Below are 18476 nucleotides of genomic sequence, written 5' to 3' on the forward strand. Positions count from 1 at the left end.
CAGACATTTTTCCACACCAGTAAGTATACAAATGTATTTTCAGAAAGGATAACAGCAAGGTCTCTGGCAGGAAGAAAGATTCAGAGTTATTAAACTGAAGGTAGCAGCAGTACCAACATCAGTCTCACTCAAAAAATCCAACCACTGCTGTTGAATGCCTCAACTGTGTTCGGAAGAGACTGGGGTATTGATATGGGCTAGCCTGCCACAAGCTCAATCCTGAGACTTGATGCTCATATATTAGGAGAAGCCCCCAGATTTGTAGAGAATTACAACTGCCCCTTCAGCTGAGGGTGAGAGACTAATTTTTTACTGGCCTTCACAATGAGAGAACTTTGCTGGACACCAAAGCGCTTTTGGACAATCACACCCCCATGTGTGTGGGGTGTTAGCAACCCTTATTCTGGATGTGGACTGTGCTAATGTAACCCACTCTGTCACCTTAATGATAACACCTTGAAATTAACCTAGCAAAACTGAGGGTAAATCTAGCAGTTTGCAGTTAATAAAACATACCTCACTGAGAGCATGGAACACCAATAGTCTAGGATCTAATCATCCGGTTTCAGAATGGAGCATCAAGTGTTAGGTTTGACCTACAATGCCTCAAAAGACCAGCTCCCTCCTTGCTGTTCTGTCACAGCTGTTGTGGCCAGAGGCACTCAAGCTGGTATAGCTTTCTTGGTACAGTATAAGAAAGGGAGCTACCTGTTGTACCTTCTCCAGGAGAGTCTATCTATTTTGGAACCGAGTCCCTCCCTGAAATGGACCATATCTGTTGACCTTTAGAGCATGCTGCAGAGCCCAACTTTTAACCAAAGCTTCTGGGAAGGAAGGGATAAAAACTAGCACTTAGAAGTGAATTGAGTTTTGTTGGGTTGTTTGATTTGGTATCTTCTGGTTAGTTATTTTCATCTCATTTTGGGGGGGGGGGGTGAAAAACGAACGATAGTTTCAAACTTCATTGGCTCTAAATCAAAATAAATATGAAGGTGGAACACATGTGAAAGTGATTTTGGAGTAAGAGACCCTGACCACAACAGAAAGGTCTTTCTTCCACTGATGCACAAAGTGATTTACATAACTAATTCCCACTAGCAGGAATAATGAGAGTTACATATGTATCGATCAGAGATTGGACCAACTCCAGAGGCACTACAGCCAAATTGGAACAGGTAAAAGTGGGGGAGGAGTCTACTGGGATTCAACAGCACAATGAGGAAGATTCATACCAGGCAGGAAATGTTATCAGGGTAAGGGGCAGGAAATGAGCTCAACACTAAATTCTTTGGAGTGACAAATACAATCTGCTTCCCAGCTGCAGAGTTTAAAGTTTTGTCCTGGGACCTGTTGCATCAGGAATGCAGCCTCCAAGTTTCAGGCAACAAGTATCAGGTTCCCTCCATTTTTTCCTATTACTCTGAAGTGTACATTATCTGCAGAAAAAAAAAAAGAAAAAAAGTGCTGTGTGTTGCAGGTCCCAATCTATTCAGATAAAGCAGATGTCTATGGTAATATAATCTCCAGCTCCAACTGAAGCATTAGCATATATCCAAACTCTTAAAACCTCACTGTGTCTCATAGGCTATGTCTACACTACAAGCTGGGGGAGGGAGTCCTTTGCTCATTTATACATTCACGGTGACTGGAGCGTCAATAGCATTGTAGCTCCAGTTGCACAGGTAGCAACAGAGGTACAGCCAAGCTGTGCTTAGTTACATACCAATAACTTTTAGGCAGGTTTTGTGCTCAGTGCAGCTCAGCCATGCTTGCACTGCTGTGACCCAAGCTATTGAATCTACATTGCTATTTATACTCAAGCTACGGTCAATGTGTATAACCAAGCAGCGGTGTAGACCTAGCCATAAAGGGTGCAGAAGTCATTTCAGTGGCGACAGTCCTCCAATGCCCTTCCCACAACTGCCCTGGAAGGCAGACAAGTTCTCCTACAATTGATCATGAACTAATCCTAGAATATCACAGCCCAAACAATGGGATACACCCACAGACATACACAGGCAACACATAAACAGTAAGCACATTCTAGCACAAGTGTGGTTTATGGTGGGGATTCTTGCACCCAGGCTAGGTTAACCCAAGACATACTAGCAGAGTGCAGAATCTCTGACAGGAAAATTACCACCTGGTTCTCAGGGTATGGCTACACTTACAGCCGTACAGCGCTGCCGCGGCAGCGCTTTGAAGTGCGAGTGGTGGTCACAGCGGCAGCGCTGGGAGAGAGTTTCCCCAGCTCTGCAGGTACTCCACCTCCCCCGTGGGGATTAGCTTACAGCTTTTTTCACACCCCTGAGCGAGAAAGTTGCAGCGCTGTAAAGCGCCAGTGCAGCCAAGGCCTCAGCAATGGTTCTAATGATAGCATAAGCAGGGCTCAAATATCTTTTGCCATATGGGCAAAGTAGGTTATACAACAGCATTGTCGCCTTCTGCACTAGTGCTTAAAATCATTGGTAGCAAAAAGAGTGCGGACGCATCATTGCTGGAACAAAAAACAAACGTGCAAAGTTTGTCTAGTTTAGACAAGTCTTAAGGCTTGTCCACATGCAAAGATGAAACAACATATATAGGTTTAATATCAAGACCATTTGTAGACTAGGCTTTAGCAAGACAAAGCCTTTGGCAGCATCTGTTTGCACATTTTCAGTTCATCCTCAAATTCTTCACTTCTATTCCACAACTAATGGAAGTTCACAGGAGGCATTTATGGAACCCAGACCATAGCATGAAACAAAACAAAACAAAAAAAATGAAAACAAGCAGTAGGAAACATCAGAAAGCACGCTTTCTTTCAAAGCAAGTTAAGTTTCCATCTGATCATTACTGTATCATGTAACCTTTGTAAGGCTGTAATTGTTCCTCCCTCTTTGCAGTGGCAAAGATTCTCCTCCTGCTCTAGATGCAATTTTCAGTTCTTTTTACCAAGTCTTTTGTTCCTATTTCAGTATCTTCCACAGTGCTCTGCGGACAGTCCTACTGAGACATCACATGCATACTAGTATAAGTAGCCTACTAAGCAGACAGATATACAGGAAGCATGCTGACTTTTTTTTTCAAAAAGGCTAATTGTGGTGAAGCAGACCCCTTTCTGTCAGTTGGGGAGGGGGGCAGAATATGGAAAACAAGTATTGTAATACAGTAAGCAACCTACCCTAAGAAATAGAAAAAGCCAATAAAAAACTAAAACACATCCAAGAAAGCACAAAGATGAAAGCAAATTATTATAGCTTTCAAGAAACTTACACAGGTTCCAAGTCAAAGTTGACAGAGCCACAAGTATTGATCAATCCATACATTAAGCAGCTTCTCCTATTCCAAATCTTGCAATTCAGACAATACATGTGCTTATTAGTAAAGATGAATCTACATGTGACAAGTATGGTCATTTTTTCTGGTTATAATTGAGTCTCTGGCTTCATGTATCAATGGAGTAACATCTTGGAGGACAGTCTGAAGTATTAACTCTACAAACAAGAACACACTAAAAAACCTCAAAAAACTCAAGATCAACATCAATGACCAAACATCTCTTCACTGCGTTAATATTCCCTTTTCAATCCAAGCCACCTGCAAGAAAGCAAGAGGATCTCATTGCTTTATGGCTCACAACTTTATGACTCTGAACTCAGGCATCCCCTCAGGAACCACTGACAAAGTACAACTAAATACCGTAAGTCACTGCATGCACCAAACAATGATCAAAAGTGTATCACTTTAAAACAGTGAACGTCAGGGCTTCACTAAACCGAACTCAAGAGAAAGGTGGGTTGAAACATCCCCAGATCCGAACAGATACCAGTCACCCAGGGTTTTGGATAAAGCAGGGCAGCGACTATTCTCTGTGCAGTTTAATTTTTTGTTTCTTGATTGAAATTTCCAGGCTGATTATCTGGAATGACGAGAAACACCGTTGGTAGTAGCAGCTGTCATCATATGGGTGGTTGCCAACAAATTTTTTTGGATATTGCACTCCACCAACAGAACAGGGTAGATGAATGAGAATTCCAAGATACCAGTTGGTTGTATAGCAGCCTATGACTAGACTGACTTGTGGTTACCACCAAGCTCCTGTTTAGATCAGTGATTCTCAGCCTGCGACCCACTTGCAGCCCAATTACCACACAGCTGCGGCCCATGTGACATCCTCAGGGCCACACAGGTAGTATATATATTGTGTGGATGTGGTCCACATAACACACAGAGCTGCATATGTGGCCCACAATGGTAAATAGATTGAGAACAGCTAGTTTAGATTAAAGAACTGCATCTGGTAGTTTACAGGAAGTTTCTCCAACCCACGATCCAGTCCTGATCTCAGTCTAGAGAACTATTTTAAGTGGAATCAGTGCTAGTTCAACAGCCCAGAGGACTGAAGCCCTATTATCCACAGAAACAGTTTGGCATATGGGTGAAGCTTGCAGGCGCCAGGTATTCTTGGCAGCAGGCCCATGCCTCTGGAATTTACTCCCTACAGAAATATGTTTAAGCATTAAGTCGGACACTTTAGAGACAGAGTGTAAATTCTGCCACAGTGAATTGTTGTCTATTGTATGTCACTAGTTTTCTTGGGTATTCAAGAACAAAAAACAGTGCACTTCAGTTTCTTGATAACTCTGACATGTTATGTCTTTCAAATACATCGTCTAGTGGCAAGATGCACCTCTCGCTCCCAGAACTTCCCATTTTGATTAAGCACTACCAGGGAAGCCTGGTGCTTTGCTTATTTAAGTTTTATTATTTTATGAGTGCCTAGATGCAACAGTAATAGGCACCCTAAAGCTTCTACTCATAACAATAAAAGCTTCCTCAAAAGGTGTCCTGCAAATTATGGTTCCCTGTGACCTGGATATATCACTTCTAGGAGTCCAAGAGGTTCATTGAATTTTTGGCCTTTGCTGAGATTGGAAACAAGGGGGCAGATCAATTAGCCCCTAAAATACAGTGGTGTACACTAGAAACTTAGACCTACTACTTAATTTCATACAGGTTGCTGAACAGCCACAAGCTAACTGCCCTGAAGGCCTTGTCTACACTAGTTATTTTCTCCCCTAAGATGTCCCACTGGTGCACCTCCACCCGAGGTAATGCCAGAAGTGACAAGCCATCAATGACTGTTGGCTTTTTTTGTTATTATTACTGTGTCCTCTGTACCAGCCCTGAGCCAAGCTAAATAATCCTAGGGTTAAAACACTTACTCACTACCAACTTGTCTGCATTAGCACTGTTTCTATCACTAGTGCAAGACTTTTTGGGAGGAGGAGAAACACACCTCCTTCAGTCACCGTCAGTGACCACCTAGATTTAAACTGGAAACAGATGAAAGGCTCTTTATCCCATATTAGCCTCCTAAGGCCACACAGTTTGTTCCCTTTACTCTAAGGATCCATGATGAAGTAAATCGGCAGACTGGTGGATACTTCTATAGCTTATGCTACAAGCTCACCATAGTATCACATGTCGAGATACCGTGTGTGGAAAACTGCATCCATATAAAGAAGCCATGGCATGCAACTGGCAATAGAATTCATAAGTACATTTATCAGTACTTACAAAGCTTGAGATTGCTCTCTCCTCAGCAATGTTTTATATATCCCTTCAGTACACATGGCAATTTTAAAGTAAAGCGAAAAACTAGAAGAAGAAGATCTGCTTGAATGGTCATCAAATCAACCAAGATCTCAGGTCACTGTTATTATAGAAACATTAGTTTCTGCCTGGTTTATAAAACATCTCCACACACATACTTTGAAAATTAATACTCATGACTAATTATTAGAGAAATACCTGTATCAGCAATTTAAAATCCAATGGCAAGTAAGGAGATGAATTTACCCTCTCAAAGAAAATGCTGCCATTTTCATTGCCCTTATAAAACGTGTCTATGTCACAGAAACATTTTGATTGATTGAGCCTTACCTCTTTGGAGAAAAACATACAAAACAACAAAAAGGTTGGTCTGTCTCTGAGTAAGCAGTTCGGGGCAACTAAATCAGCTACAACTTTGGCAGAAACTGAGCTACTTTTCTGAAAAATGCAGAAGAGGCTGCTGTAGACGGGAAATTAGTCAGCTACCCAAAGACTAATTTCCATGCTACAATTTCTAGCATTTTTAAGTACAATCAAATTGTAAGCTCTCACCATCTGTAAATCATAAAGCTCTGCTATTTATAATTTGCGTGAAAATACTTGTCCAAATGTAGACAGAAAAACACTATTTTAGATTAAAGAGAATGGAAGCCAAGATGCTATTATTGAAAGTTATTAGAAGAAGAAAAAAAATTAAGCCTCAAAATTAATAGCGCTGTCTAAATTTCATCACTTCACCACTTTACTCCTGTAGATCAAATCCTCTCTTGGTTTAGAGTTAATTTGCTTATTCCGTTACCTTCTTAGAGTCAAGATGCCAGGAGCTGCTTATGTGCCACCATTTCTACCATAAGCAAATCTGCAGCCTCACCCTTCCCTAAGTCAGTTTATTTTATAGAAATAAATGGGATCCCAAAATAATTTTAACTGCTTGTTAAAATTTTCAGTATTTTAGCCGTCTCTGAATAAAGTCTGCAACAACTGCCACCCAGCACAAGCTATTCCTATTCCCCAAAGTAGACAAGCGTCAGCCAAGCATCTACCATTCAACAGCCATGGCATGTAATTTTTTCATTGAAATTAAAAGTACATAAGGATGAGTGAGAGTTGCCTCGGTTATTCTTCCAAATGACAGCATTGGCAAGTAAACTTGAGTTTAAAAGTTTACAAAAAGATAAAATCTTAGATGTTTTATTTTTATATATCTCCATCCTATAAAAAATGTGGGCTGGCAGGCCAGAGTGCACCATTACAGTTAAAGAAGTTGAGCCAAGGACTGCCAGCTCTTATCCAGCTGCAGTAAGAGAAACCTGGTATAGTCAGAGCTCTAGCTTAGTGAATTCCCAACTTTCTACCAAGGCAATCTGTCACCTGTACTTTGTCTTCATCTGCAACCCACCCAAGGTCTAAACTACTTGGGGAGCAGGACACAAGATCACAAGACATCATCCATTTCCTATGCCACCACCACCTCCTCACCCCACCAAGGGAACAGGAACACCCTCCATCCCCGCACTGCAACTCTAATCCTGGCCCAGTGCAAAGGGGAGGCTCTGGGCAGGTGATGGCTTGCTCTCCAGTATCCCCCTGTACCAACCCTGGACTCACCCCACAACAGTGCTTAGTGTCCTGCTGGCTGGGCCCAGCGGCTCCCCAGGCGTTACAGCAGCCGGGCCAAACCTGAGTGGCACCGAGACCTGGTTTCCTCAAGACGAGCCTTCTTCCCCTCACAAGACATGCTGTGTAAATGTTTGTGCACGTAGAAACTTTATTTGAGCTAGCCTGCCTTTATGAAAGCACCCATCACTTTTGGATAGCCTTCCTATACACAGGACAGGATGCACCAATTCCTGCCCTCTGCTATGCTTAAAGCAACAACACACCCACCCACACCCCAGGAGAAGAAGGAAAAAAAAAAACGCAAATCAATGCATTCTGTGTTGTAGATGGCGCTCATTAAGCCAGCTCAAAGCTTTCTTTTAAGATCAGTTCCCCCAACATGACACGTCTTTACTCTTCTCTCTCTCCTCCCCCCATGCATAGACCACAATAAGATCAAGGGCTCTCCAAGATAAAAACTTGTGCTTTGTATTGATCTCAAAAACAGTAGTAAGGAAGATTTCTACTAAAAAGAGAGCCCAGTCCAAGATCGAAGTGTCTCCCTTCCTCCCTACAATTAAAGTAAGGTTCAATTTCACACGCAACCCAAAATCCAGCATGCTGGACGAAGTGGCAATACAAACATGCTTTTCTACTGAAAGCCTTGCACACAGCCCAATCTTAAATTTCAGGTTTATTTTTGTTAACAAACATTTCTCTTGCTTTTTGGACACAGCCATCGGATGGCTTCCATCGTGTTTTATTAGTGTCCTGGAGGACAGAAGGAAGCAAAAGCCAGCCACCTCAGAACAGTGACAGAGGTTTTACTGCTTGTGTTTTACAACCAAGACTTGTAGCATTATTCCATGGAACGTGCTGGAGCATACAGAAATGTACACATTGGATTCAACAGAGCCAGACGTATCCAGTCAGGATAATTCCCCTCGCTCAAGACATATTTACATATATATTTGCTTCCATTCCTAGTGCTTAGGAATGACAAGTTGTAGGCTTATTTCTCCCAATGATTAAACTCTTGCCAAGCTGCCAATCGCTAATTCTTATCTAGACGTGTCACAGACTGCACAGTACTATTGTAAAATCATGCCCACGCTGACTCCAGAGTACAAGCTGCACTCCCAAATAATGCCTGTTCTTGTAAACACATGATCATTTTATATTTAGACTTGCAAAGGAAGTAGTGTAATATTTTTTTTATTCCAAATCCTTGCTTCAACTTTTTCAAGAAATGATTAACTCTCACACTAGTGATTCAAGGCAGCATTTCTGGGTCACAAGCCCTCCTAGAGTGTAACAGCAACAACGTAAATATTTACGTTGATGGTGAGAAGTAACTCCCTCATCTGTAAAATGAAGATAATACTCATACCCTCAAAGTACTATCACTATGTTTAGAAGAGAGAGAGTTCCTCAGAAGTAAGGTATTACAAAATTCAAAGCATTAATCTTACCATATCACCACTACAATCCAACACAGACCTATCACCACTAATGGTAGAGTGGTGATTGTGAACCAAACCCCAAAACTAATTCAAATGAAGGTATAAAAGCTGAAATTGACATTAGTATGCAAATATCAGTGTGAGACACTAAAGCCAGCTAGGACATGCCAAGTGAAAGGGACACAGGTTTTGCACAAAGCCATCAGTGAAGAACTGATTGTCCAGTGATGAATGATACATCCTCCCCACACTGATGCCTAAGTAGATAATCCAAGGAGACCCAGAAGAACATGTTTCAATATAACTACGGAAGTGAATGAAGTTGAGTAAATTTCTCCCACTATGTTATTATTTAACTACAAAAAGAAGGGGTGTGGAGAAGCAGTGACATGAGATTAAGTAAGCTGAATGTTGAAAAATTTTAAAATTCTGGTTGTCATGAGGTCACCAAAGCAAGGAATAACATCTGGAATAAATACATTTGCTCAACTCAGAACTAGTGGTTGGGAGGGGAAGAGAATGTGCGGAAGCATCCTAAATGCTTTATTTCATGACTGAAGTTGGTCGTAAGTGCTGGCTTTTCACAGTCTTGAATCCCTAGCCCATAGCACACTGGGTTGCAATGAATGTCTGAATGGTGGAGGGGTGACTAGAGCTTGATTATCCTTCTTTTATTCCTGATTTATATTGGCCTGACTATTTAAAGTCCACAGAGTAGTCCCAAAGACAAGACTGACATAAGCAATATGAGATCCTGATCCAAAATGAGTTTTACGGAAGACTAAAGCTGTTGTGTTTAAATATGAGTCCAAGCCACAGGCCCAAATTTCTACAAATGTCAGGGTATGGTTGCACCTGAACCAGTGGTTCTCAAAATGGGAGTCGGGACTCCCTCAGGGAGTCATGAGGCTATTACAGGGGGTCGTGAGCTATCAGCCCCCACCCCAAAACCCATTTTGCATCCAGCATTTATAATGATGTTAAATATACATATTTTTTCAAGTGTATTTATTGGAGGGGCGGGATGTCGCACTCAGAGGCTTGCTATGTGAAAGGGGCCACCAGTACAAAAATTTGAGAACCATTAATCTAGACCATCTCTAGTTGCTACATATTACAAGCAGTTATGGCAAACATACATTGCAGGAATTAATGCAAGCTGTCCATTGGATTCTTCCTTGGATCATGCTCCAGCTCCAAATTTTGCCATCTGTTATATGATGAGGGTGAGGGAATACAAGAAAATGCCTTAATCAAGTCCTTGGTACCTATAGCTGGTAACAGTACAAAATGTACCTGTTTGAAACCATTACAAAGAAATTTAATCTATATTTTTGATTGCGTTCCATATTCTAAGTTTTTAAATAATCCTGGTTACAAGGATATTGAAACATCTAATGCATCAGTCACCAGCTTCCAGTTTCCATGTTGTTTCCTGGTCACCTTCCCATTGATTGATACATTTTTAGAGACTAAAAATTTGGCTTCTAATTGACAGATGGAACATTAAAATAACCCTATTCAACTAGAGCTTGGGATCCACATTTCCCAGCTGCTTCATCCAAGAATATACGTATTTAAAGTTCAGAAAAATGTCCATTTAAGAAGATAATTTTCAGCAAAAGTTGATAATTTCTCAATCACGAGCAATGAGAAAAAAAGCCGCTTAGGTTAGCCAAAACTAATAGTGAAGAGTTCAGACATCCCATTTCAGAAATTCTTGATATGCTTATGTTTGAAACACACTACACAGATTTCCTAAGGAACACTGTTTAACTATTTGAATTATCAACTCTAAAGGTAAATACATGCACAAGAGATGGATAATTAACCAATTATGAAGCACTTTATCCTTTCCCTGGATTTTGTTTTCCAACCTTCATCCTTCCACTGAGCGTACTTGCGTTAGGGTGGGGAGGGGGATAGCAAGGTAGAGGGATAGTTACAAATGTCCACATAACTCTGGGTTTAGGTTTCTCCCTCTTCAGAATTTAAATTAAAAAGTGAAGGGGGTGGAATTAACCAATATATGGTCTTCAAGCAAATGCCAGAAACGGAAGACATCAAGGGGATTTTATTTCTTAAATCCAATTGTTTAACTTGATTAAATTAAGAAGGAGAAGGATGGATAGGGGTCAGTCTAGAGGAAAATAAATCATTTGGAAAGAAGCATGGTTGATAAACACTAGCTGATTGAGGAAAACAGGCTCATAAATAGGCGTGGAAGGATTAGGTTGTTACCAGTGTCAGTAAGTGTCGATTTCACCATATGCAGACAAACTGATGAAAAAAATATTTCCATTGATAAAAGAAGTGTACAGATACACAAAGTAAGATAAATGCTGCTTGAGAAATTATTCGTTTCATTTAAGGATATTTACTTTGTATATCCTGTACGTGATGTTGACAATTTGTGTTAACGGTAATAAAAAGTTAACTGTTTGGTAGATGTTGAGATTCAAATAATCATTGTCTGACACACCCCCAACAGTGAAAATTTAAGAATAAAAAACAACTAATGCTTAAAAATAAGCATATTATCCACTGAAATTATTTTAAAAAATGAGTTCTGCCACACCTGTGAGCTCAAATAGAAGTTAATGACATTTTCTCTTGCCTTCAGAAGAAACTGATACCCATTAGGGATTGAACTCTTTTGATCCGCTTCAGATTTTAGCCTTGGAACATCTGATTAATTTGGAGAAGACCACACACACACACACGTTTTTAGGAGGGTGGGAGTGAAGTAGCAAATAACTATATTCTTCTTTCCCCCTCCTCATTAATAATCCATTAGTAGGGAACTCAAATAAGACAAGAAAACAACAAAAAAACTAAAATCATATCTGTAACGCTACACCAGTCTCCCAATAAGGTCTCCCCCATCTGGGATCTAACTTTTTAGCTGGCACATTCTGAACAGATTCAAAGCTCAGAGGATTAGCACTATCAAAAACTGCAGGAAAACAGATGACTTCTAAAGCAATTCCATACCAGAAGTTTGAAGTAACTCATTGCTGCGAACAAATGGAATCACTTATGCACGCAGAACTGTAAAACCCTTAAAAGGTAGTTCTACATTTTAAATATAAACAGTAATGCAATATACACAAACTGGAAATTTTAAGATATTCCACTCAACCTTGTCAAAGTGAATAACTGAAAACTTTATTCCATTATTTATTTACATAGTTTACTGAGCAGCCATTGCCAAACAAACATTCAAGAGCCCAGTTGCAACTCCCAAATGCATGGGTATATGTGCATATCAGTAGATGGAAACAAAACAAAAATCAAATCAAAATAAAGAGCCTTGCAAGTTCTGAAAAGACCTACATAGAAATTCCACAGACAACGATGAAAACAGCTACCTCCAATCCAAGACAGATCTCAATGGGATATTAAACAAAAGATTGCTCTGCAAGTAACTCCATTCTGTACACTTATTCCTGATACTGCACATAAAACAAGATCTCAAAATTTTCAGGAGGGAGCTTTCCAAAAAAGTGTATTAACCAGATGGTGAATTAAAAGGTTAAAGATGCTGATGATGATCGTAACTCAAGGTATGTTACGTCATCCCAATGTGGAATGCAGCTAAAAATGTGTTAAGCTTTCAAATGCCAGCAAAGATAGAGGAATTCTCTCATATCTGAGCAAGACAGACAATATCTTGCAATTTATATAGCATCCAAGTATGACAAATGTGATTCATTTCAACTACCACTGTTGCAGCCACCTCAGGGGTGAAATATCTTTAGCAACACTACTTAACAGAAGGAGAGTAAACAAGAAGATCAACATCCATATTTAAATACTGGGGCAATTTACAGGCATCATGTAATTAACTAGACTGGAAATTAACCAAGACACCACAATTAACATGATAGTTATTAAAAATACAGTTGTCCTAGTGCAGCAATAACTACAAAATGGTCACAACTGTGGATTTCAGTCTCAAGCAGTTCAGTGCCCCTTATCACTGTGCTGGAGCAGCAGTTCTATAGAGAGACAATGCCATTTCCTGAACCAGCAATAGTATTGCTTATTGCTCCTTGGCATTTTCTTACAGAGCTTCCATTTCAATACTGACCACAACTGATCCAATTTCAGGTGCGAGAGCTGATGAGATCACAGCCAAAGAGTATCTGATGGCAGGCTGGCTAAATAAACCTTAAGCTTTTATTTTATTTTATTGCTATTACTCTAAATCCTTCTCAGACCAACCACTCAATAGATCTGATCTAGAATATTCAAAAGCTCTAGGCTAAGCGCACGTCCAGACTAAACCGCGGCATCGGCGGGTTAAAATCGATTGCTCGGGGATCGATATATCGTGTCTAGTCTGGACGCGATGTATCGATCCCCGAGCGCGCTTACATCGATTCCGGAACTCCATCAACCCGAACGGAGTTCCGGAATCGACACGGAAAGCCGTGGACATTGATGCCGCGCCGTCCAGACGGGTGAGTACCTCGACTTTAGAAATTCGACTTCAGCTACGTTATTCCCGTAGCTGAAGTTGCGTATCTAAAATCCATTTTAATACCTAGTCTGGACGTGGCCTAAGAAAGTGCCTTGTTTCAGAAAGCTGGAGGAGGGAACTCTACCCCAACCCATCTGGAAACAAGGGGTAGGAATCACATCTCCATGCATATTTTAATTTACAGAGTTCTACGCACAACCTACACCTCACTTCCAGCCACTAGAGCACAGGATGGAGTCCATCTTTTTGAAGCTGCACCTCCAGCTGGCTATTGACATTCCATTAGGCTGACTAGCTTGTCAAGTTAATGTTATGGTCCATTAAATATGAGGAAGTAGAGGGGAAATTAAAAATATGCATATATAAAATACCTTGCAGTTCTGTTGCCTCCCCCTAAGGATCTCAAAGCATTAAATCATTACGCTAATGAATTAAGCTTCACAGCACCCCTTTGAGGAGCAGCTCACACTTCACTTATTTTACACACAGACTAAGTGACTTGCACCAGGTAACACAAGTCTAACTGGTTTCAGAGTAGCAGCCGTGTTAGTCTGTACCCGCAAAAAGAACAGGAGTACTTGTGGCACCTTAGAGACTAACAAATTTATTTCAGCATGAGCTTGTGTGAGCTACAGCTCACTTCTTCGGATGCATAGAATGGGAGACACAGACAGGAGACACTTATACATACAGAGAACATGAAAAGGTGGAAGTTTAACTATATCCAGATCTCCAACTTCCAGTGCTCTGCCTCAACCCCAAGGCCATCTCCCCCTCCCCTACGCACACACACTATCAATGTACCAAACAAGTTTTAGACAACAAGCTAAATGCAGTTGATTTCCCACTAGCAACAATTTGCCAAGTCACAAGCACAAAGAATATTTTCCACAAAAATTATCTTGAAAAACTTTACAAACATAAAAGTGTTAACATTAGCATTTCACCACCTTCTATCACTGAGGGCATGTCAAGTCCTGATCAAGCCTTAAGCTCATTCACACCAACACACACTCCTTTGGAATATATGAAGTTACTGTCATTGCAAATGGCAATTACATTCAGAACAGTGGTCTATATATGCAAAGCAAATGTAGGGCGTTAAAGCCAAAGCTGTATGAAGTGTGAACTTATGGAGAGTGGAAGCTTGAATATTATAGCTTTTTGGCACCAACAGCTATGAAGAGTGGATGTGAACAAGGGTCCACAATACTGGTAAGTGATATACCTTCTTCTGCTTCTACAGAGATTTTTAAAGACTCCCTAAGGGAAAAAGAAATTGAAGAGCTATTCACTGCCTATCACATTTCAAACGTAACCATATTTTAAAGCATCCAGAAAAAGAAACCCAACCCTGTAAACTCAAGGATTTTCATACACACAAAGAAAATTCCTCTCATTAGGATGCATTAAAATAACAAGGACATACCCACCCTTATGAGAAAAAAAAAATACTGCAAATCCCTTATAAGATTGCACTGCAAATTCTTCTCCCCGTCCCCACCCAAATATCTACGCAAATGCCTGCATTAGCAAGTCAAAACTGTAACAATATAGAAAGATGTAAAATTATTCCTACCTTTGACCTGAGTGTCGTATTCAGCTATGATCTCCTTATCCTTTTTTAATTTAGCTGGCGACGTCATGTTTTTCCTTTCCAAAAAGATTAACCTCAGAACAGATCCACCAGAAAACAACAAATAAACGCAATTTTGTTTCTCCCAAAGAAATGCCCTGGTTTCTTGTCCTTCCACCCCTCAATAACAAAAAATATCAGTCCATGGGAAGAGGGTGTGAGACCGAGTGTGGCAGCAGAAACATGCAGATGTTAGGAAATCAGCGGGTGGCAGAGACAGTTTTGTTTCCCTGCACCAAAACCCTTAGCAGCAGCAGCAAGCTTCAGATGAGAGCTCATGTAGCCCCCAAAGGCTTTTCCTGATTATTAACATTAATAGCACAGTCAGGGAGTGGAAGTCCTTCCGCACAACATGTTTTGTGTGGGTTTGGTTTGCCCCTTTTTTTTTTTTTTTTTTTAAATAGGCTCAAAGATGATGCAAATAAAATCCCAAATGGGAGTAGAAATGAAGGCTCAGATGTTGCTTTCTTTGGTTTTGTTGCCTGTAAATAAAAAAATATTTTTAAAAAATTAAATTGTCAGTTACAAGATGCAAGGGCAAAATTTGTGATTTAAAGGAGCTGTACTGCAAATTCCTCTTTAAACTGCAGCTTATTACTACGTATGTACATCACCCAGGTAAGCAAGATAAAATGCCTGCATCATAGCAAGTATGCCCCTAAAAAAAAAATCTCATTGGAAAAGCTCAGTCCCCAGGGAAAAAGGGGTGAGAGTAAAAGAAAACTAGCCTGCACAAAAATCACTTCTCTAAATGAGCAATACAGGGAGAAAGAGAGGTACTGGAGAAACAGCAACACGATATGTTGAAAAATTAGACCCAAATCCATAAATTACATGAACTGCAGGAGCTCAAAAATAAATCCACAAACCATTTCATAAACAAGATTAATCCCCTCTGGCATAGCTAAAACAGCAGCCTTTGATTTAATAGACGTGGCAGCTTTTTTTATTATATATTATTATTACAACTGTTTGGTCCCACCACCCCCCATCCAGAAATATAGGTATCTCCTCTAGACATCAAAGCTGATTTGGAGCCAGGGGAAATGCAGCCCAGCATGTGCAAGGCAGATGCAAATCTCCCAGCAGGAGGAAGTCAGGGCACAATTGGAGGGGCTGGGGGGTGGTGTTGGAAGTTATTCTGGGTAACAAATGTAAAAAATCAGGGAGATGTGCATTTTTTAAAAAGCCAACCAACAATTGGATCTACATCCAACATCAAGAGGAACAACGTGGCTAGCAGAGACAGGAAACGGGAAAGGGTTACAGATTAGGGTTAGAGCATTTAAATGGAAACAAACAGAAAGAGAGTGTGGCTGGCTCCCCCCGTAGTTACGGAGGGAGTGGAAGATATTCCAAGCTGCTCTATGCAATTACGATCCACCCAGCTGGAAAGAGACTGCGCAAATACATATATTTAAAGCTCTCCCAAAAAATACACGGAGAAGCCACCGGAGCTCCCCACTACTGACTGCAGAACCCCCCAGCAACTCGGGCTGCTGCAAACTCAAGCGTATGAGAGGACCACTTGGCCCCCTAAACCCCATTTGCTTTTGACTTCTGGAACGAAGGACCCAGCCCTGTAATTCCCTTTCCTGATGCTAATCATAGCAGGGAGAAGAAATGGGGTGGTGGGAAGACTATTATGGGTTTGAAAGAGAATATTGAAGTCTGAGGAAAAGGGGAAATGAGTTCTGGGAATGAAGCGGGGGAGGATGGGGGAAATCAGTCCTGGACTGTGGGGTGGGGAAGGGTTTGGGAGCTATACTGGAGGGGCGGGGACGAATAATTTCTCCTTGAGTATTATGGACTGGGGAAGGGAATTGTATGTGCTGGAAATTCTATCCTAGGAGGAGGACTATGCCGCGAGGGGGTTACACAATTAGGGAGAACTATGCCGGGGGTTACAACTGGGGACAGAGAGGACTATACCGCGGGGGCGTTGCAACTGGGGGGGGGCTGCGCCGGGGGTTACAGTTGGGGGGAACGGGAGACTACGCCGCGAGAGGCTACACAATGGTGGAGGGAGTATCCCGGGGGTTACAACTTGGGGGGAAAGGGGGGGGCTATGCCGCGGGGAAGGGAGGGTTACAGCTGGAGGAAAAGGGAGGCTATGCCGCGGGGAAGGGGGGGTTACAGCTGGAGGAAAAGGGAGGCTATGCCGCGGGGAAGGGGGGGTTACAGTCGGAGGAAAAGGGGGGCTATGCCGCGGGGAAGGGGGGGTTACAGTCGGAGGAAAAGGGGGGCTATGCCGCGGGGAAGGGGGGGGTTACAGTTGGAGGGAAGGGGGGGCTATGCCGCGGGGAAGTGGGAGGTTACAGTTGGAGGTTAAAGGAGGCTATGCCGCGGGGAAGGGGGGGTTACAGTTGGAGGGAAAGGGGGGCTATGCCGCGGGAAAGTGGGGGGTTACAGCTGGAGGAAAAGGGGGGCTATGCCGCGGGGAAGGGGGGGTTACAGCTGGAGGGAAAGGGGGGCTATGCCGCGGGGAAGGGGGGGTTACAGCTGGAGGGAAAGGGGGGCTATGCCGCGGGGAAGGGGGGGTTACAGCTGGAGGAAAAGGGGGGCTATGCCGCGGGGAAGGGGGGGTTACAGCTGGAGGGAAAGGGAGGCTATGCCGCGGGGAAGGGGGGGTTACAGCTGGAGGGAAAGGGAGGCTATGCCGCGGGGAAGGGGGGGTTACAGCTGGAGGGAAAGGGGGGCTATGCCGCGGGGAAGGGGGGGTTACAGTTGGAGGGAAAGGAGGCTATGCCGCGGGGAAAGGGAGGCTATGCCGCGGGGAGCTATGGTGCTCTGCCTGCGCGAAGGGGCGGCGCGGGGTGCTCTGGACGAGCCAGGGAGATTTACCGGCTGTGGAAGAGTAACAGGCTCGGGCCGGTGCCGGCCACCCCGGGCTGGGGCTGCGCGGGTCTCCCCGGGGGATCGGACTATTATGGGCTGGGACACGCCTATGGTAAGACGGAGGTCTGCGCGACACACGCCTCAACCCCGAGCAGAGCTCTTACCTACAGCGCGGCACAGCCAGACCCCCTCCTCCATGAGCCGAGGCTCTCCAGCTACGGCTCCCGCGGTCAGTTTCCTCCGCAGCGCTGGCTCACCCACCCCGCCTCCTCGTCTGTCACCACCAATCAGCAGCTGGGATGACTCGGAGTGACAATTCTTCTAACCAATAGTAGCGGTCTACTGTTCTCCCTCTCCCGCCTCTGTCTCACGGATCCTCCAATTAGAAGCTGAAGGGGATGGGTCCTGGCTGCTCTGAGAGGCGGATCTTGCCCCAATCCCCCCAATCGGGCTCTAGGTGAGTGTTGGCTCTCTTCCAATGGGAAGCGAGGACAGGGATTCAAACGGAGTCTGACAGTTCTGCAGACACGGGCTCGCTGGGCCTAGCCCGTTGGGGTCTAACGGCAGCAAGGCTGACGCAGGCGATTCGGTCGGCTCGGGGCAAAGAGAAGAGAGGACGGCCCCTAGTAGGGGCAATAAGCAGGGGCTGTGGGGGTGGGGCAGCATAGGGTACCCCGTGGTGGGGGCGGGGAAGTGGGGGGAGCACAGAGCCCCCACTGGTAGGGGAAAAGGAGAAGGGGGGAGGAGGACAAGGACCCCCGTAGCGGGAGAGGGAGAAGCACAAGGCGGGGGGGGCAGTGATAGGGGAAAGCACAAGGCCCCCACTGGTAAGGAGTGGGGGAGGACAGGGCAC

The 18476-nt window shown here is 43.2% G+C and overlaps 1 protein-coding gene across 6 annotated transcripts in view; it reads right to left on the reverse strand.

The window, feature by feature from the left end:
- The window catches only part of SRGAP2 (SLIT-ROBO Rho GTPase activating protein 2), a 249572-nt gene that overhangs the window by 190887 nt on the left and 40209 nt on the right, over window positions 1-18476 (reverse strand). For 2 of the 6 annotated variants that reach the window (XM_050954017.1, XM_050954013.1), the window contains exons 1-2: window positions 17788-18043; window positions 14729-15267 (exon numbers count right to left, since the gene is read on the reverse strand). In XM_050954017.1, coding sequence (XP_050809974.1) covers window positions 14729-14795 — 67 coding nt within the window. In that variant the 5' untranslated portion in view covers window positions 14796-15267; window positions 17788-18043. Of the gene's footprint in view, window positions 1-14728; window positions 15268-17629; window positions 17651-17787; window positions 18238-18476 lie in introns of those variants that run through there. The other 4 variants (XM_050954014.1, XM_050954016.1, XM_050954020.1 and 1 more) reach the window with 4 other exon arrangements.

The sequence above is a fragment of the Gopherus flavomarginatus genome, chromosome 5 (genome assembly GCF_025201925.1).
Source record: "Gopherus flavomarginatus isolate rGopFla2 chromosome 5, rGopFla2.mat.asm, whole genome shotgun sequence".
NCBI classification, from domain to species: domain Eukaryota; kingdom Metazoa; phylum Chordata; order Testudines; family Testudinidae; genus Gopherus; species Gopherus flavomarginatus.